Genomic DNA, 21,992 nt, shown 5'->3' with positions numbered 1-21,992 from the left:
AGAGAAACATTTATGCTGACCAACAGAGTAACTCACCAATTTAGCAGTGTTGGATGTCTTGGTAGCGATCTGGTTGCAGGAATGTGGGGGTCAAGGGCGGATTTGGAACAAATTAGGTCTCCAGCAGCCCCGGTGGGGTGCCAGCACTCCCCAAGCTGTGTGCTTGCTGGAGTGAACCTATTCCCGGCCAACACACCAATGTTTGAAATCATGCTGGATGACAGTTACACAGCAGGTTCACAAATCACACCACACAATTGGTTCCAAGTGGGAGGTTTATTAGGGGAAGGGGTCACAGAAAGTATCTCTGGATGAGGCAGGAGAGAAAGAGAGAGACGGGAAGAGCTCGTGGTTAATTATAAGGTGACCCAGAACATGCTCAGGTGGTTCCAGGTGAGCAGCGAGTGGTCTTCTAGCTGGCCTCATACATGCCAGATAACCAGTTTGTCAGGTCCCTTGGGGCTGGCCATAGAGATGCCTGCTTACAGATCCCAACAGATGCAACCTGCTCAAAATACATGACATAACTTATATAAATGGGTATAATTTAAGGACTGACCACATGGTATTCAAGAATAAACTTAGAGATTTTTTTTTTGGGTAAGCATATTTCTTCTGTTCTCAGCATTTCTTAGCTGACTGTGGTTCTTTGTCTAGAGAGAGGGTCTGGGAGATTTCCTTTTTCCATATTAGCATGTCCATTAGTGCCATCTTGTTCACATCATCTTTAGGCAACAATGGTATTGAGACTTCATGGGTATAGTTTCCATGACATGTCTAAGAGATGGAATTGCACAGAAAACTTCATATTTCTGTTTCTGGCCATTCTTTTGTCCCTTCTCCTGAATGTTTCCTGCATGTTAGTTGCAGGAGCTGTGTTGCAGATAGACGAGCTGAGGGAGAACACCACATGGTCACTTGTTCTCTGTATTTGATTCATTGTAGCTGTTTGGTGAGGGGTGAGTTCTACACCTACCTGTGTGTAAAACAGGACATGTTTATGATGCAATTAAGGATTTGATGGTTCAGGAAGGTGGCAGTTGTTGGTTCTCCTCCAACATCTATAGACTCTCAAGCCCTGCAGAGTTGGCTAGGTTTTCAGTTCCAGGCATGATTTTCCTCTTGTTGAGTTACTTATTAAATCCATTTAGAGAGTTGTTAGTTGCCACCAATATATGAGTGTCACTAATTCATCCCTAGGTTTCCATATCATATTGGTCATTATAGCTTATAGAAAGCTTGCAGATAGCTGTGTAGAATAATTCATTGCTTCTCTCCCTTGGAAACTGCATGTCACCCTCTGCTACCATGAGAGTTAGTCATCAGGAAGGAGGACTTCAGTTCAAAGCAAGGATTCTTTGGGTCCTGTGTTCAAAATGTGTGATGTCATCACCAATAGTGACTCACTGACAAACTCTGGGATGTACCCAAAGTCAAGAGTGACAATCTATAATATTTTAGAACTTTCTTGCCAAAGACAAGATTAATAGTCTATAATATTTAGGACTTTCTTGAAAATTCCCAACCATTAACTTGAATGAGGGATTCTCCTTACTGGTATTGACAGTTTTTCATTTTGTTTTGTTTTGTTTGTTTGTTTGTCTGTTTTATGTGTTATGGTTCTTTGTCAGAGTATTTTCAGAACAGATGAAAACATTTAATTTAAGCTATACTTGCTTTTATATACATATATATATATATTTCATGTGTTTTAGGTAAATAGATACTAATATGCTTTCTTATGACTTTGTTTTTTAAATAGTCACTGTGTTTTCACATTACTCCATCTCTCTTCTTCTATGTTGACCTCCCTTCCCCTGCCAACCACTACTCTCTCTTTTTTTTTTCCTATTTCTTCCATTAAATTATGCTTACCTTCTATTCTCCTCTTAAGTGATTCTCCTCAACAACATGTTCCCATTTGTATCTTTTTGGCTTCTGTGGTTAAACCAATTACATATTTATATCTGAATAGCTTCAGTTAGGAGCCTGTATGTTTTCCACAGGAGTTAGGAGCTCAGTGGCAGATATGTGGCATTTGTTTTTCCAGGCAGGTCTCAATCAACTTATCAAAAATCATCTTTCTAGTCCCATCTTTCTACCTTCAAAGTTTATGGTGCAATTTTTCTCTATATTGAAAAATATTCATTCCATAATGTATAGGTGCCACAATTTTATTATCTGTTCACCAAGTGATGGAGATTTAAGTTGTTTTCATTTCCTAGTTACTTTGAGTAGAACAGCGATGAAGATAACTAAGCAAGTATCTGTGGAGTAGGATGTAGAATTCTTTGAACATATACCAAGAAGTGTCACTGATGGTTTGTGTGGTAGATTTATCTTTAGTGTTTTGAAGATTCTCCACACTGATTTCCAGAGTAGATGCACGAATTTGCATTCATCAGAGAACCAATACAGGTTCCTTTCCTGAAACACAATGTTCTCAGTATTTGTTGTCAGGTGTTTTAGTGATTTTATATGTTTTGACTAGGGTAAGATGAAATCTCAAAGTTGTTTTAATTTACATTTTCCTAATTGCTAAGGACAAGGAAAAGTTTTGAGACAGTTCTTAGACATTTTTATTTCTTCCTTTGAGAAGTCTATGTAGCCATAGTCTTGTCTTGTGACAATCTGCACTTCCTTCACCAGGAGGTGATGGAGTGAGTAGGGCTGGTTTACTGAGGCTTGTGGAGATAGCTTGAAGTCACTGTTGGTGGTATAAGTCCACTAGGGGGCACTGCAGGATTTCCGAAAATTACTTTTCTTCCTTCCTGCCCCCATTTATTAATTTAAACTCTTCACAGCCTGATTCCAGCTCCTACCCTCTTCTCCTCCCAGCCCCACCTTCATACCCTCTCCCAATCTCCCCCTTCTTCTCAGAGGTGAGACCCCTAAGTGGTACCAACACACCCTGGCTTTGCAAGCAGGACTCCTAAGTATCCTCTCCCACTGAGGCCAGACAAGGCAGCCCAGATAGAAGAAAAGGGATTCAATGACAGGCTACAGAGTCATAGACAGTCCCTCCTCCCATTGTTCGGGGACCCACATGTTGACCAAGTTGCACATAGGCTACATATGTGTAGGGGTTCTAGGTCTGGCCCATGCATGCTCTTTGGTTGTTGGTTCAGCCTCTGTGAGCCCACATGGCCCAGCTTAATTTGCATCGTAGGTCTTCTTGTGGTGTCCTTGACCCCTCCAAGCTCCCTCTATTCTTCCTCCCATTCTTCCACAAAACTCCCTGAACTTGGTCTATTGTTTGTTTGGCTGTGGGTCTCTGTATCAGTTTCCATCAGCTGCTAGATAAAGCATCTTGAGAAGACAGTTATGCTAGGGTCCCGTCTGCATGCATAGCAGAGTATCTTTAATAATGTCAGGAGTTGGCTCTCTTCCATGGGATAGGTCCCCAGTTGGGCTAGTCATTGCTTTGCCATTCCTTCAATATCTGCTCCATCTTTATCCCTACACTTCTTGTAGGCAAGACAAATTTTAGGTCAAAGGTTTTATGGGTGGGCTGTTGTCCCCCTCCCTCCACTGGAATTCCCAGCTAGCTACAGGAGGTGGCAACTTCAGGCTCCTTAACCCCCACTGCTAGGAGTCTCAGTTAGAGTCACTCAAGCAGACTCCTTGGGACAGGTAAATGGATAAAACCAGAAAAGATCATACAGAGTGAGGTAACCCAGACCCAGAAAGACACACATGGTATTTAGTCACATATGAATGGTTATTAGTCATAGAGTACAGCATAACCATACTACAATTATCTGACCCAAAGAAGCCAAGGAAAGCTGCTTTAATCTCACTCATAAGGGAAAATACAATTAACATCTGACGTGATGGAGGAAGGGTACTTGGTGGAAGAAGAGGGGAGGAGGGTAACAGGGGTGGGGACCAGATATGGGGAGAGAGGGTGGGGTTTGGTGGAAGGACTGGGAGACAGAATGTAAATCAGTGGTGGGGGAAATCTCTGGAAATGACTTTTCCTCAGGATAGTTGAAGGTTAGAGGAGTTGAGATGAGACCAGGCAATACAGTCACTGAGCAAGTAGTAGGGCTGATGGATGTGGAGTTCACCTGGAGCTTTAGTCCTCAACCATTTTATGTATAACCACAGATATCTAGAGCCTGTTCACCTATCTCATGTGTCTATAAATATATTTTAAGAACAATTCTCTCAACAGATAAAAACAAAATACGACCTCACGGGGCATTATGACAATCGACACTCAAGAGAAAATATCTCCACTCTTTTTATTTAAAAAAAATAGTTTTATATCTAAAATTCCCCAAATTCAATGAAATAGAAACTATTCCCATACCATTTATATCACACACACAGACACAGACACACACACACATGCATACATACACACACATACACACACACACATATATATATGCTCACTAGTAGATATGTATTTTCCCACCAGCGCTCTGCATTCATGCCTCCCCATCCTCTCACATTTTCCCCACACTCCCTTACGACGTGTTACATTGGAAACACAGTGTTCTGGGCTCTGCATCATAGTCCTTTAGTCCTAAAGCAAGTACAGTGCTGCATCCTGACATTGAGGTGGGTGGGGTTTCCTGTTCAGATGAAGGAGGAAGCTCAGTGATTCTAAGAACCTGTTGTGTGTAAGCACAGTGTGTCTGTGTACAAGACTCGACCCCCTTCAGAGCTGGAGAGAAGAATCCCAGCAACTGGACAGGGGCCATGGAGAGGAACCTGGGAGCTGTGCTGGGGATTCTGTGGGTGCAGATTTGCTGTGAGTTGGGCTCAGCTAAGCTGCTTTAGGGATTCTCCAGAAATGGTGGAGTGGGAGAAAGCCAACACACAGCTCCTGTGCATTCATCCTCATGGAAGTCTCCTGGGATATCTGACAGGTGTGGGTGAAACCTCTCTCTGATTCTGGTTTGCTTATCTGTTTCCAAGCAGGGGTGAGAGGAGCTGGAGTGGAGCAGAGTCCTTCAGTCCTGAGTCTCGATGAGGGAACCAGTTCTGCTCTGAGATGCAACTTTTCTACCACCATGGAGAGTGTGCAGTGGTTCAGACAGAATCCTCAGGGCAGCCTCATCAGACTTTTCTACCTGACTCCCGGAACAAAGGAGAATGGGAGGTTAAAGTCAACATTTGATTTTAAGGAGAGCTACAGCACCCTGCACATCAGGGACGCCCAGCTGGAGGACTCAGGCACCTACCTCTGTGCTGCTGAGGCACAGTGCTCCCAGCAAGCCTGCAGCCTGGCCCCAAACTGCAGCTGGGTGTGTAGCTCCAGCTCCTGACAGAGGGAGACTGCAGGAGGCTTTGCCCAGCTGTGGCTTTATCAGATCTCCACCAATTACAAAGGAAGTGTGAGGAGACATAAAAATACCTCAAGAAGTTCGCACTGATATGACAGTTCAGACTGACCTGACACTGACTTCTAGAATGTTAGATGCCAGAACCATCCACCTACATGAGTAAAATACACACTTCATTTTAACAAATGCTTATGCTGATGTCATAAAATAAAAACCCCTCTTACACACTCCAGAATCATTAAGACCATTTCTCACAATCAGAAACAGAGAGCAACTGTTTTCATCCTTTGTTTAGAGAGCACCTGACAAACTTCCAGGTAATCTGCTGAATATGAAGTTGAAAGAATTAATTTCAGAAATCTACTAAAATAAGGTGTAGAAAAATAATAGAAATTATCTTCATTGTCAAATTAAAACATTATATTTACAATGTCTTGGTATTTTAAAAAGCATAATGCATTTCATTATGAATTGTAAAAAATATTTCACATGAGGGAGGGGCAAGATGGCGGCGCCGGGAGGACTCTCATTTTGAGCAGCAACAGCAAGATCAGCACAGTGACCAGTAATCAGAACTCTGGGCCATAAAACACAGTCATTGTGTTTCCCAGGTGAGAGGATACCCCAGAGTGGGGCATTCAATCAGCTTTTAACTCACTCGGCTAACCTAAACCTTGGAAGAGATCCCAGTTCCGCCAGATGCTTGGCTGCCGGCCGCCAGCCCCAGCCCCATCCCAGAGCCACAAGCCAGTGTCTCTGGTCACGGTTCCAGACTGAACCGTGCGCACCACACTATCAGAGACTAGAATTTTCAGTCGAGAGATAACCCCAGGGTACAAGAAACGATTTGGACTGGCCTTAGGTCACCCAGACATCCCCTGGAAAAGACTCGGGTTCCACGGACACCCCAGGAGCCAGCCGGGAGCCAGAGCTGAGGACCCAGGCTCTGGCACAGAGCCCTGCCTGCCTGCGCCCTGATTCGCCACCTGAGATAGAACTGTGGGCACCAGGGCACCAGCGAATGAGTTTCACTGTCTGGTGCAAACACACAGGGAGGGAAGCGGCTGGTCTGATCTCAGAGCACTCAGCTGACACCCCCAGCCTGAAAAGGTCCCTGGAAAATTACCCAGCTTAGGGAGGCACCCAGGCTCCCAAAGGCCGCAAAGGCAGACAAAGGCAGTTTCTACGCACCAGACAGCTGGCAGAGACTGAGCTGCCATCACTCAGCTATGCTCCAGGCACAGGCAGTTTCTGCAGCCAGCCAGCTGGTGAACACTGAGCAGTATGCACCAGGGCAAAAAAAGGCACTGGGAGTCCGTGTCTCCAGAGAATCCACAGGGAAGGAAAGAAACTGTACTGACTTAAATCACCCAATCCTTCCCTAGAAAAAGTCTAGCAGACCAGTGGGGCCCAGGCGCCATCACTCAGCTGTGCTCCAGACACAGGCACAAACTGTTGCTGCGCGCCTGATGTCCAACTGGGTCACAGCAGCTGATCATTAAATTTACAACAAGAAACCCAGAAACAGGGCAGCTGCCCTCAGGACTTCCCTGGGTGAGAGGAGAACCCTCTCGACTAACAAAGACCACAGTTACCACTCAGGTCTATATCGCTGAGGTGGGCAACTCCGGAAAAAACACCAGCCATCCAGGGACTATACCCAAAAAGCTGAGAAGACATCCTTCAGGAAAAACGAACTTTCTTCAAAGGGGATTCTCTCCACCACAGGGTCCCTAGGAACCACCAGAAAATAGCCCCAAACACCTAAGATAGCACAATGGGTAGAGGCCAGCGTAAAAGCTCAAGCAACAGAAGACAGAGCAATATGGCATCTCCAGAACCCAGTTACCCAGGGGCAAGTAGGCCTGGACACCCCACCATAACTGAAATCCAAGAAGATGAACTAACAACTATGCTCATGAAGATGATAACAGAGGAAACAAATAAGATTTGTAAAGACATAGAGGAAGATAAACTCAAACAGAATATTGCCATCCGTAAAGAAATAGAGGAAGCTGCAGCCAAACAGTTTATGGCCTTTAGAAAGGAAATGCTTAAAGCACTGAATGAAATAAAAGAAACAGAGTTGAAGGAACTAAAAGAAAAACAGGAAAGTACAATCAGACAGGTGAAGGAAGTAAACAAAACAACTTAAGACCTGAAGATAAAATTAGAAAAATTAAAGAAAACACAAATGGAAGAAATAATGGAAAGGAAGAATCTAGGGAAGAAAACAGGAACTACAGAGGTAAGCATAACCAACAGACTACAAAAGATGGAAGAAAGAATCTCAGGTGTAGAAGATACAATGGAAGAAATCGATGTATCTGTCAAAGAAAATGTTAAATCCGAAAAATTCCTGACACAGACTGTCCAAGAAATCCAAAACAATATGAAAAGACAAAACCTAAGAATAATAGGTATAGAGGAAAAAGAAGACTCCCTTCTCCAAGACCCAGAAAATATTTTCAACAAAATCATTGAAGAAAATTTCCCCAAGCTAAAGGAGAGGCCAATTAGAATACATGAGGCCTACAGAACACCCAACAAATTTGACCAGAAAAGAAAATCCTCCTGCCACATAATAATCCAAACAGTAAGTATACAGAACAAAGAAAAAATACTAAAAGCTGCAAGGGAAAAAGGCCAAGTAACATACAATGGCAAACCCATTAGAATCACACCTGACTTTTCAACAGAGACTATGAAAGCCAGAAGGGCTGGATGGATATCATGCAGACCCTAAGAGAACACAGATGTCAGCCCAGGCTACTATACCCCACAAAACTCTCAGTCCTCATAGATGGAGAAAACAAGATATTCAATGACAAAAACAAATTTCAACAATACCTACAAACAAATCCAGCATTACAGAAGACACTGGAAGGGAAAATACAACTCAGGAAAACTAGCTACATTCAAGAAAACACAGGAAATAAATAACATCACTTCAGTAAAACAAAAAGCAACCAAGCACACAGCCAACATCAAAATCAAGGGATCTAGCAGCCACTGGTCATTAATCTCTCTCAACATCAATGGACTCAACTCTCCAATAAAAAGACACAGATTAACAGAATGGATACGTAAACTAAACCCAGCAATCTGTTGCATACAAGAAACACACCTAAGACACAAAGGTAGACATTACCTAAGGGTAAAGGGTTGGAAGACGACTTTCCAAGCAAACGGACCCAAGAAGCAAACAGGAGTAGCCATTCAAGCACGTTAATGGCTCACTTAAAAACCCTAGGAAAAGAAGAAGCAGACACACCAAGAAGGAGTAGATGGCTGGAAATAATCAAACTCAGGGCTGAAATCAATCAATTGGAAACAAATAAAACAATTCAAAGAATCAATGAAACCAAGAGCTGGTTCTTTGAGAAAATCAACAAGATCGACAAACCCTTAGCCAAGCTAACTAAAAGGCAGAGAGACACCATCCAAATCAACAAAATCAGAAATGAAAAGGGGTATATAACTACAGACACTGAGGAAATCCAAACAATCATTAGGACTTACTTCAAAAGTCTATATGCCACAAAATTTAAAAATCTAAATGAAATGGACAATTTTCTTGATCGATTTGACTTACCAAAGCTGAATCAGGACCAGGTAAATCAACTAAATATTCCTATATCCCCCAAAGAAATAGAAGCGGTCATCAAAAGTCTCCCATTCAAAAAAAGCCCAGGATCAGAATGACTTCAGTGCAGAATTCTACCAGACCTTCAAAGGAGAGCTAAAACCAATTCTCTTCAAACTATTCCATAAAATAGAAACAGAAGGAACATTACCAAACTCATTCTATGAAGCCACAGTCATCTTGGTACCTAAAACTCACAAAGACTCAACAAAGAAAGAGAATTTCAGGCCAATCTCCCTTATGAACATTGATGCAAAAATACTTAATAAAATATTTGCAAACCGAATCCAAGAACACATCAAAGATATTATCCACTATGACCAAGTAGGCTTCATCCCAGGTATGCAGGGGTGGTTCAATATACGGAAATCCATCAATGTGATCCACCATATTAACAAACTGAAAGAAAAAAAAAAAACACATGATAATCTCCCTAGATGCTGAAAAAGCATTTGACAAAATCCAACATCCATTCATGTTTAAAGTCTTGGAGAGATCAGGGATACAAGGCACATATCTAAACATAGTAAAGGCGATATACAGCAAGCCTATAGCCAACATCAGACTAAACGGAGAGAAACTTAAAGCAATCCCACTAAAATCAGGGACAAGACAAGGCTGCCCACTCTCTCCATATCTCTTCAACATAGTTCTGGCAGTCCTTGCTAGAGCAATAAGACAGTTGAAGGAGATCAAGGGGATACAAATTGGAAAGGAAGAAGTCAAAGTATCACTATTTGCAGATGATAGGATAGTATATGTGAGTGACCCCAACAATTCTACCAGGGAACTCCTACAGCTAATTAACACCTTCAGCAAAGTTCATGTCAGAGACAGCCCCTGTTGCCATTACTATGCAACCTACTTGGACACTGAACTTCCATGGGCTACATCTGTGCAGGGGTTCTAGGTTATCTCCATGAATGGTCCTTGGTTAGAGTATCAGTCTCAGAAAAAAATCCCTGTGCCCATATTTTTGGTTCTGTTGCTCTCCTTGTGGAGCTCCTGTCCTCTCTAGGTATTACTATTTTCCACTGCTTTTCTAAGTTTCCCTGCACTCTGCCCAAAGGTTGGCCATAAGTCTCAGCATCTGCTCTGATTCCCTGCAGGGTAGAGCCTTTCAGAGGCCCTCTGTGGAAGGCTACTGTCCTGTTCCCTGTTTTCTCCTCCTTCTGATGTCCATCCTCTTTGCCTTTCTAAATGGGGATTGAACATTTAGCAAGAGTCCTCCTTCTTGATTAGTTTCTTTAGGTGTATAGATTTTAGTAGGTTTAGCCTATGTTATCTGTCTAATATCCACTTATGAATGAGTATATATCCCGTGTGTCTTTCTGTTTCTGGGGTACCTCACTCAGATGATCTTTTCTAGGTCCCACCACTTACCTGCAAATTTCATAATTTCCTTTTTTTTTATTGCTGAGTAATATTCCATTGTGGAAATGTACCACAATTTCTGTATCCATTCCTCAGTTGGGGGGCATTTGGGTTTTTTCCAACTTCTAGCTATTACAAATAAAGCTGCTACAAACATGATTGAGGAAATATCCTTATTGTGTACTAGAGCATCTATGGATATATGCCTAGGAGTGGTATAGCTGGATCTTGAGGAAGCTCTATTCCTAATTTTCTGAGAAAGCATCAGCTTGATTTCCAGAGTGGTTATACAGGTTTATATTCCCAGCAGTGGAGGAGGGTTCCCCTTTCTCCACATCCCCCCCAGCATATGTTGTCAGGAGAGTTTTTGATCTTAGCCATTCTGATGGGTGTAAGGTAAAATATCAGGGTCGTTTTGATTTGCATTTCCCTGATGACTAAGGATGATGAGCACATCTTTAATTGTTTCTTTGTCATTCAATGTTCCTCTATTGAGAATTCTCTGTTTAACTCTGTACCCCATTTTTAAATTGGGTTATTTGATTAGTTGCTGTTTAACTTCTTGACTTATTTATATATTCTGGATATTAGCCCTCTATCAGAAATATGGTTGGTGAAGATCATTTCTCAATCTGTAGGCTGTCGTTTTGTTCTGAAAACAGTGTCCTTTGCTTTACAGAAGGTTTTCAGTTTCATGAGGTCCCATTTATTAATTGTTGATCTTAGAACCTGTGCTCTTGGTGTTCTGTTCAGGAAGTTGTCTCCTGTGCCAATGAGTTCAAGTCTGGGCTTTCTCAGAAAAATAGGAATAGTGCTATCTTAAGACCCAGCTGTACCATTGCTAGGCATATATCTAAAAGATGCTCAAGTATACAAGGACATTTGCTCAACCATGTTAGTAGCAGCTTTATTTGTAATGGCTAGAATCTTGAAATGACCCAGATGCTTCTCAATTGAAAAATGGATACAGAAATTGTGATACATTTACACAATGGAATACTATTCAGCAATTAAAAGCAAAGAAATCATGAAATTTGTAGGCAAATGGTGAGATCTAGAAAAGATCATCCTGAGTGAGGTATCCCAGAAGCAGAAAGACACACATGGTATATACACACTTATAAATGGATATTAGACATATAATATAGAATGATTATGCTAAAATCCATACACCTAAGGAAGCTAAGCAAGGAGGACCTTGGTGAGATGCTCAATCTTTATTCAGAAAGGCAAATAAGATGGACATCAGAAGAGGGACAAAACAGGGAACAGGACAGTAGCCTATCACAGGTGGCCTCTGAAAGACTTCACTCAGAATGGTATCAAAACATATGCTGAGATGCATTGCCAAATTTGGGGCAGAATGCATGGAATCTTATGAAAGAAGGTGGAGACAGAAAGACCTGGAGGGAACAGGAGCTCCACAAAGGGAACAACAGAACCAAAAAATCTGGGCACAGGGGTCTTTTCTGAGACAGATACTCCAAACAAGGACCATGCATGGAGATAACTTAAAACCCCTGCACAGAAGCAGCCCAAGGCAGCTCAGTATCCAAGAGGGTTCCCCAATAATAGGACCAGGGAGCATCTCTGACATGAACCCATGGGCTAGCTCTAGAAACACCTCCACCTAAGGGGGATCAGCCTTGCCAGGAAACAAAGGAAGAAAAAGAAGCCAGTCCTGATGAGACTTGATAGACCATGGTCAGGTGGAAGGGGAGGAAGACTTTCTATATCATTGGGCTAGGGGAGGAGCATAGGAGAAAAAAATGGAGGGAGGGTGGAATTTGAAGGGGTGGGGGAGGGGGCTACAGGTGGGATACAAAGTGAATAAACTGTTATTAATAAAAAAAGAAATGAAAAAGATAGATCACTGTTTTCTAAGCCCATTCCTGATAAATCTGGACTTGAAAGCACTTGTTTAATAAACAAATGAGTTTGAGGACTACAGACAGCAGTTTTGGATGTATTCTAGATAAGACATATAGTAAACATTTTTAAAGCAATATAAATGATATTGTCTGCTGTAAATCCTTAAAATCAAAATTCAAGTGAAATCAAAATACAAAATGGAAAAAAGTATCAACTGATAAAAGCACCTTCCATTCTTCTGTATTTGCACTGACAGCACCATGACTGGGTGGATCATCTTCATCCGGGCTCTCAGAAGGTCTGTGAGCTTTTGCACTTTGATAATGCCCCTCCTCCTTCTAAGTCTGGTAGTCTCTGTGTGATGCACAATAAACTTCATCCTGTTACAGTCAACAGTCTCTGCTCCATTTCCTGTAAGACTCTCCTAGAGATTTTCTCTCACTTCTTGGTTCTGAAGCTCAATTTTCTCATTGGTTTATGTTGATGTCTGAATTTTATCAGGATATTGAACAAGTTCACAGTTCATTTTAGAAAACTGTGATTAGTTGTCATTGTCTTCTGTTCCTGATCAAAGTGATTACTTTGTAAATCTGTTTGCTTCTGGCTATCAGCAACGTCCTGACAAAGCAGTTCTCTTCTGAATTTGCTGTTTAAATTTCTACCTCCTCATTTTGAAGAGCCAATTTTTCATTAACTTCATTCTTTTTTATTTTGTATTTTTCTAATGAGTTTTTAATTTGGCAAATTTCATCACATAAAAAATGAGTATCTGAGACTGATACTCCATCCAAGGACAATTCATGGAGATAACCTAGAACCCCTACACAAATGTAGCCCAAGTAGTTCTGTGTCCAAGTGGGTTCCATAGTAATGGGAACAGGGACTGTCTCTGACATGAACTGGTTGTCCTGCTCTTTTATCACTTCCCCCTGAGTGGGGATCAGCCTTACCAGGACACAGAGGAAGACAATGCAGCCACTCCTGATGAAACCTGATAGTCTAGGTTCAGAAGGAAGGGGAGAAAGACCTCCCCTATCAGTGGACTTGGGAAGGGGCATGGGTGGAGAAGGAGGAGGGAGGGTGGATTTGGGAGAGGAAGAAGGAGGAAGATGCAGGGGGATACAAAGTGAATAAATTGTAATTAATAAAAATAAAAAACAATTTTATGTTCTACATTAGGTCTCATCAACTTTATCACAACCTCTGTTGAGCATGTAAGCCTTCCAGTTACCCTAGAAAGATAGTAATCAACTCCAGAAAGTTGCTGGGTTGGTGTCCTAGTTCCTCCACTGGGAGCCTTGTCTGGTTTTAGAAGATGGTCAACATGGGCTCGTTATCCCCCAATACTAGGATTTTTTTTCCTAGGGTCATTCTTGTAGATTTCTGGGAGTTTTCATGGCACTAGGTTTCTATTTTGCTCTTAAATGCTCCCAAATCCAGTCATCTCTCCCAGCACTCTCTCCCTCTCTCCCTTCCTTCACTCCTATTTCCATCTCTACCCACTCCTAGTCCACAGAATCTATCTTATTTGTCCTTCCCAGTGAGATCTATGCCACCCGCCTAAATTCCTCCTTGTTACTTAGCTTCTGGGTCTGTGGAGTGTATTTAGCATGATTATCATGTATTTTACAGCTAATATTTACTTTTAAGTGAGTACATACCCAGTTTACCTTTCTGAGTCTGGGTTACCTCACTCAGGATGATTCTTTTCTAGTTCCAGCCATTTGCCTGTGAATTTCATAATGTAATTTTTAACAGCTTAAAATTATCCCATGTCTTCCCATTACTATGTAACCCACTTGGACACTAAACTGCCATGGGCTATATCTGTGCAGGGGTTCTAGGTTATCTCCGTGCCTGTTACTTGGTTGGAGTATGAGTCTCTGGGAAGACCCCTGTGTTCAAATTTTCTGGTTCTGTTACTCTCTTTGTGGAGTTGCTGTCCTCTCCAGATCTTACTATTTCCCACTTCTTACATAAGATTCCATGCACTCTGCCCAACAGTTGGCCATAACAGCACCTCCCCTGATAAGGGAGCAGCCTTACCAGGCCACAGAAGATGACAATGCAGCCACTCCTGATGTGATCTGATAGACTAAGATCAGAAGGAAGGAGAGGAGGACCTCCCCTATCAGTGGACTTGGGGAAGGGCATGTGTGAAGAAGGGGGAGGGAGGGTGGGACCAGTACGGGAGGAGGGAGGGACTTATGGGGGATACAAAGTGAATAAAGTATAAATAATAAACTAAAATAAAAATTATCCCATTGTATAATTGTACCATATTTTTTTATCTATTCTTCAGTTGAGGACTTCTAGGTTGTTTCCAGTTTCTGTCTATTATGAATAAAGCTGCTGTGAACATAGTAGAACAAGTGCCCTGGTGGTAGAATGCAGAATCTTTGAGTATATGTCCAGGTGTGGTATGGCTGTGTTTTGAGATAGAATGATTTGAATTTTTCTGAAAAACTACCATATTGATTTCCAAAGTGGTTGAACATGTTTGCACTACTATTAGCAATGGAGGAGTGTTCTCCATGCTCCACATCCCTCGTGAGTATGAACTGTCACTTGTGTTTTTGATCTTAGGCATCCTGACAGGTGTAAGATGGAATCTCAGAGTCATTTTGATTTACATTTCTCTGATGGCTAAGGATGTTGGACATTTCTTTTTTTAACTTTTATTAATTACACTTCATTCACTTTCTATCCCCCCATAACCCCCTCTTTCCTCTCCTCCTAATCCCACCTTCCTTTCCCCTTCTTCACGCATGCCCTTCCCCAAGTGCACTGATAGTGGAGGTCCCCCTCTGCTTCCTTCTGATCTTAGTCTATCATATCTCATCAGGAGTGGCTGCATTGTCAACTTCTGTGGTCTGGTAAGGCTGTTGTCACCTCAGGGGGAGATGATCAAAGAGCAGGCCAATCAGTTTATGTCAGAGGCAGTCCCTCTTCCCATTACTACAGAACCCACTTGGACATTGAGCTGCCATGGGCTACATCTGTGCAGAGGTTCTAGTTTATCTCCATGCATGGTACTTGGTTGGAATATGAGTCTCTGGAAAGACCCCTGTGTTCAAGTTTTCTGGTTCTGTTGCTCTCCTTGTGGAGTTCCTGTCCTCTCCAGATCTTACTATTTCCTACTTCTTTCATAAGATTCCATGCATTCTGCTCAACAGTTGGCCATAAGTTTCAGTATCTGCTTTGATATTCGGCAGGGCAGAGCCTTTCAGAGGCCCTCTGTTGCAGGTTCTTAAAGTGCTTCTGGGCTGTTTGAGATTTCTCGGTTGAGAATTCCATTTATATCTAAACCACATTTTTAGGAATTAGTTGATTTGTATTGTTCATGTCTAGTTTCTTGGATTCTTCATCTATGTTAAATGTTAGCCCTCTATCAGATTTGGGTTGGTAAAAATCCTTTCCTATTCTGTTGGTTGCCATTTTGTGCTTTTAGAGTAGGTTGCAACTGGATAGCCATTTAACTGTGCTCACTCTATGATGGTAAACTCCCTTTTCTAGAGGGTTTCTAAAAGTCTCCCCTGATCTAGGTGACCCCAGGTATTGTAAGGAGCTAAAAATTGTCACATAGCCCTCAGGACAGATTACAGGACAGACTTTTCCCTAATAAGGAAAGTGTTCTAGGAAGCATCTAGGAATTCCCCAAAACACCCCACCCTGCTAAGGATGTTATTCCAGCAGTGACCTGCAATTGTACTTGGAGATGCCCTCCCCGATAGAATAATTAAGTACGGTATTTTCCTTCTTGTCATAGGACCTTAAGTACCCCTGACCTCCTGAACCACTGGCCCCATTGAATCAAACACATTCACCTTCAAAATCCCTCCCTCTGCTCAGGGTTTATATTGCCTTTGACTACACAGGAGCTTTTCCACAGCAAAACCATCTAAGATTTGTCATTTGTCCTCCTATGGGCTGAGTCTCATAGGGTTTGTCCTGTAGCATGCGGGGCCTAGACCTTGCTGGGCCTGTGCCTCACCAGGCCTGTGACTTGGCTGCAAGCCCACCAGGCAAGAGCATTGTCCTGCACCTCTGCTGTACTAAGCACAGCAACTTGACCAAGAGCTGTAACACTTTCTACCACCATAAGTTTGGAATGGCCTGCTTCCATTGCCACTGGCAATTTCATGCTAAGAGACCTAAACTGTAACATTTTTGCGGAAAATCTTTTACACATGCTGGCTTAGCATCCTTATGCCTCATCCTAAGGTGCTATAGCTGCCCCTGAGGGAAATGGAACCCATTGTCTCTGTCTCAGAGCTGAGTTCCTGGACTCCAGCTACAATCCAAGCCTCTGCCAACAGGAATGACAGGTTTCTTCTCCTTTATTTATATCATTTGTAGATTCAATCTTTTTATGGTGTCCTTGCTTTCATGGATATTTTCTCCCAGGGTTTGTTTGTTTGTTTTATTATTGTTTTGTTTTTGTCTTTGTTTTGATTTAACATTTTCTTTGACTAAGACATCTGTCCATTTCTTCCACCTTATCTTCAAAGCCTGAGATTCCATGTCTTGTACTGTGTTGGTGAAGCTTACCTCTGCGGCTTACCAATGGTTTTGTTGTTGTTGTTGTGTTTTGTTTTTTTTTTTTTTTTGTATTGGAGGATGACATAAAGGAAAGGAGGTTAATTAGAGGGAGTTCTAAGAGGATCCACAAGAATAAGCCAAGCTCGGTCTTCTGCAATGTTTGGTGGAATACATGAGATATGGAAACAGAGAAGGACAGGCCCATTCAAGTGGTCTGCTTCATGGGTAGGGTTGAAACTGGGGACATTTCACTGTAGGGCATGATGTTGAGTGAGGATGGAGTACCTGTTTCCCAGGCAGGGGTGGCCTTCAGGTTCCCAGGAGGGAGTGTCTCTTTTGGTATTTGATGCAAAGTAATAGGGGTGAGGGAGGAGAGGAAATACAGAGAAGTTCAGCTGAATTCCAGAGAATGGAGGAAAAGTGAAAGGAAAGGCCCATGCAGGTGGTCTGTTACAGGACTGGGGATGGTACCAGGGAATTGAAATGGAGGACAGTAATGCAAAACCTGCACTCTTGGTGCAGGGTCTCCGTACCGCTCCCTCCCCCAAAGAGACTCACAGACCGTGGTTTGATGCAAAAGCAAGAGGAAGTTTATTCCGATCGCGATGGGGGTCGTCCCTTCAAAGCAGGAGGCAACCCGGAGCATACATACCTAAAAAATCAGGCCTTTACATTGACTAGTTAGCAGAAAAGATAGCAGTTATGCAGCTGGCAGCTTACAGTTTCTCAAGGACAGTCCTCCCATCTCTCCCATCTCCCGGTTTCGCGGCTGGCAGCTTACAGCTCCAAGGACAGTCTTTCCAGTCCCGGGTCCCTTATCTTAAAACAAGCTTGTCCAGTCTTTTGAGGGGGGTCATCTGGCCTGGCCCCTGCTCAAGATTTAGTAGCCCTTAATTGCCTGACTTGTTTTTCTTTCTTAGCTGGCCCTTATTCAAGGTCCAGTTGTTTTTATTTCTAATTTGGGATGGTCCCATTTCTCAGTAACTCTGTCCTACCTGCTTCTTAAGCCCACATACACTAGATTTCCAGCTAGATGGTGTTTTTAGATATTTGTATTTGACACAAAGGAAAGGGCATGGGCTAGAATCAGAGGGGTGCTACAAAGGAACCAAGGAAGGAGGAAAGCTGGGTTTGTTGCAGTATTTGGCAGATTCTGCAGGGGATCCACACTACTTTTCTACCAGTTATTCAGTCTACAACACTGGATGCTGTGAGAATAAGAAACATGGATGTTGCCGCTCTGATGACCAAATGACTTCTGAGACCTTTTCTAAGAGTAGCTATGTGCATTTGTGATTCCAGGCTGGTTTCTATGGAGGGCAAGATGAAAGCATAAAAACGCCATAGTTATATTATCAGCAAGGACTCACTGAAATAGAATAAACCTTGTCTTCTTGCTACTGAAAGCCCATGAGAGACTTGAAAAACATTTTCTTGAGTGCTATAATTCACAAGGACAACTACAAACCTAAGCATATTTCTCCAAGAAATGGGAGAATACTTGATGAGTGATCCAAGAATTCTGCAGTTTGAGAGTGGAAAGGTAAAAACAGTTCTACACAGAACAAATGTTACACACACACAGACACACACACTCACAAACACACCCATATATACGCCATATATATGCATTTATATATGAACATATTATGGATATACATTTGTATATGAAGCATCATACATGTCCTATACTACATGTAAAGAAAAGAAACAGCTTCACTAGTATGTACAAATACCATCCTTGGTCTCTCAGTACTAGAAGCCATGTGATATGACACATTGTGTTTTATGTGTCTGAGTCACATAGGGTCAGAGAACACTTAACCAGACTCTTTGCTGGTTAGAGATTCACCACAAGGTGGTAGTAATTCTCAACTGCTGGGGAGGATGCAGAGAATTCACTTCCTTGTGTACTGACTGTGCAGAAGCTAAGCCCTTTCCTCAGTGGCTGAGGGGAAGACTCCAGAGCTAGAATTGTTACTGAGATAGAACAACACTCTGGTAGCTGTAGCTGACCTGCCGACCATCACGATTGACACTGGATTTCAATTTCACTGGGAAGAATGATGAAGTCATATGTTCCTACTTTATTCATGTTTCTGTGGCTGCAGATGGATGGTAAGTTAATATTTTAGGGCCACAAAGTAATCAGTAAGCATTACTGAGTCATCTAGGGGAATCGATATTTTATTCAGGTTTTCTCCAGTTACTGTAGAAAAGAGATTTCTGGAAAGTGATGACCTGATGACCTTCCTCCTTTCTCTCCATCTTTCTGCACAGGGATGAGCCAAGGAGAGTAGGTGGAGCAGCACCCTTCCATCCTGAGAGTTCAGGAGGGAGCCAGCGCTGTCATCAACTGCACTTACACAGACAGTGCCTCAAACTACTTCCCTTGGTACAAACAAGAACCTGGGAAGGCTCTTCAGTTCATCATGGACATTCGTTCAAATGTGGACAGAAAGCAGAACCAAAGACTCACAGTTTTACTGGATAAGAAAGCCAAACACTTCTCCCTGCACATCACAGACACTCAGCCTGGAGACTCAGCCACGTACTTCTGTGCCGCGAGTGCACACTGCTCCACTGGCACCTGCAGCCTGTCTTCAAACCATGGGGCCCTGTCCACATCCTGTGTCATGGGCCTTCCAGGGCCTCATTTGCCAGTTACTAGTTTGCAAGTGCCAAGTATAATCTAGACAATAAAAACACAAAATAAGAAAGATAGCTTCAACTCCCTCAGACAACTTAGGACAGTTTTGTCCATCCTTTAAAAAATATTTTATCAAAGAGCCAGCCACTGAGTTCATGTCAGAGACAGTCCTTTTCCCTTTACTAGGAAACCACTTGGAGACTGAGCTGCCATGGGCTACATCTGTGCAGTAGTTCTAGGTTATCTTCATGCATGGTTCTTGGTTGGAGTATCAGTCTCAGAAAAGACCCCTGGGCCCAGATATTTTGTTCTGTTGCTCTTCTTGTGGAGCTCCTAGGTCTTTCTGTCTTCCCCTTATTTCATAATATTCCCTGTGCTCTGCTCAAAGTTTGGCTATGAGTCTCAGCATCTGCTTAGATGCACTGCTGGGTAGAGTCTTTCAGAAGCCCTCTGTGGTAGGCTTCTGTCCTGTTCCCTGTTTTCTCCTTCTTCCAATGTCTATCCTGCTTGCCTTTCTGAATGAGGATTGAGAATCTTACCCAGTGTCTTCGTTCTTGCTTAGCTTCTTTAGGTGTATTTATTTTAGTTTGATTATCCTTTACTATACGTCTAATATCCACTTATAAGTGAGTATAAACCATGTGTATCTTTCTGTTTCTGGGATACCTCATTCAGGATGATCTTTTCTAGATCCGAACATTTGCTTGAAAATTTCATGATTTCTTTGTTTTTAATTGCTGAGTGGTGTACCATTGCGCAAATGTGAAACAATTTCTGTATCCATGCACCAATTGAGGGACATCTGGGTTGTTTCCAGGTTCTGGCTATAACAAATAAAGCTGCTTTGAACATGGTGGAACAACTGTCCTTGTATACTTGAGCATCTTTTGTATATATGCTTAGATGTGGTATGGCTTGTACAACCACTTTGGAAATCATTCTGGCGCTTTCTCAGACAATTAGGAATAGTTGTCTGATCCAGCTATACCACTCAAAATCCAGCTATACCACTCCTAAGCATTTCTTTAAGTGTTTCTCTACCATTCTATATTCCTCTACAGAGAATTATCTGTTTAGCTCTGTACCCCACTTTTAAATTTTATTTCTTGATTGTGGTTTTATTTTATTACTTGGTTGTAGTGGAGCACACTAGTAAGATTTGCTGAAGGAAGCAGAGGCAGAAGGATCACGAGTTCGAGGACATCCTGGGCTACACAGTCTTAGGACTGGAGAGATGGCTCAGCTATTAAAGGCTAGGCTCACAACCATAAATAGGGTCATTTTGATTTGCATTTCCCTGATAGCTAAGGATGTTGAGCATTTCTTTAAGGGTTTTTCTGCCATGCGATATTCCTTTATTGAGAATTCTCTGTTTAGTGCTGTACCCCATTTTTTAATTGGCTTGCTTGATATGTTACTGTTCAACTTCTTGTGTTCTTCATTTATTCTGGATATTATCCCTCTGTCAGATATAGGGTCGGTGTCAGATATAGATTGTTGTTTTGTTCTGACAACAGTATCCTTTTTTTACAGAAGTTTTCAGTTTCATGAGGTCCCAATTAATGATTGTTGAGCTTATAGCCTGTGCTGTTGGTGTTTTGTTCAGGAAGTTGTCTCCTGTGACAATGAGTTCAAGGCTCTTCCCCACTTTTCCTTCTAACAAGCTTAGTGTGTCCATTTTTATATTGAAGTCTTTGATCCACTTGGACTTTAGTTTTGTGCAAGGTAATAAGAATGGATCTATTTGCATTTTTCTACATGTAGATATCCAGTTAGATGAGCACCATTTGTTAAAGATGTTATCTTTTTCCATTGTATGATTTTAGCATCTTTGTCAAAAATCAGGTGTCCATAAGTCTGTGGGTTTATTTTTGGGTCTTCTTTTTTATTTTTATTTTTTATTATTTGTTACATTTTATTAACTCTGTATCCCCACTGTATCCCGCTCCCTCATTCTCTCTCAAACACTCCCTTCCTTCCTCATCTCCTCCCTCTCCCTATCCAAGTCTACTGATTGGGGAGGAACTCCTCCTCTTTCATCTGACCCTGTTTTATCAGGTATCCTCAGGACTGGCTGCAAAGTCCTCTTCTGTGGCCTATCAGTACTGCTCCTTCCTTGGGGGGTGGGGAGGTCAAAGAGCCTGCCATTGAGTTCCTGTCAGAAATAGTCCCTGTTCCCCTTACTGTGGGAAACCAATTGGTTACTGAGCTACCACGGGCTTCATCCGAGTAGAGGTTCTAGGTTATATCCATATATGATCTTTGATGGAATGTCAGTTTCAGAAAAGACCCGTGTGCCCTTTTCTGGGTCTTCTAATTGATGCCCATGATCCACCAGCCATTTTGTCCCTCAATTGAGGAATGGATACAGAGATTTTGGTATATTTACACAATGGAATACTATTCAGCAATTAAAAACAAGGTAATTATGAAATTTTCATGCAAATGGCAGTAACTAGAAAAGGTCATTCTGAGTGAGGTATCCCAGAAGCAGAAAGATACACATGGTATATACTTACATATAAGTACATATTAGACATACAATATAGAATAATCATACTAAAAACTGTGCACCTAAAGAATCTAATCAAAAAGGAGGACACTGGGAGGA

At 42.1% G+C, this 21,992-nt stretch overlaps 1 pseudogene and 1 gene segment (V, D, J or C); both read left to right on the top strand.

Moving 5' to 3' along the window:
* Positions 1-4,710: 4,710 nt before the first annotated feature.
* Positions 4,711-5,279, top strand: LOC132656279 (T cell receptor alpha variable 22-like). The segment is given in 2 exon segments: positions 4,711-4,762; positions 4,933-5,279. Coding segments are annotated over 2 exon segments (399 nt in total).
* A 13,518-nt stretch (positions 5,280-18,797) lies between these two features.
* Positions 18,798-19,427, top strand: LOC132656278 (T cell receptor alpha variable 13-1-like; annotated as a pseudogene).
* Positions 19,428-21,992: the final 2,565 nt, after the last annotated feature.

Source organism: Meriones unguiculatus, chromosome 9 (assembly GCF_030254825.1).
Source record: "Meriones unguiculatus strain TT.TT164.6M chromosome 9, Bangor_MerUng_6.1, whole genome shotgun sequence".
NCBI lineage: Eukaryota > Metazoa > Chordata > Mammalia > Rodentia > Muridae > Meriones > Meriones unguiculatus.
The sequence above is the reverse complement of the archived record's forward strand: the minus strand, read 5'-3'. Positions and strand labels throughout refer to the sequence as shown.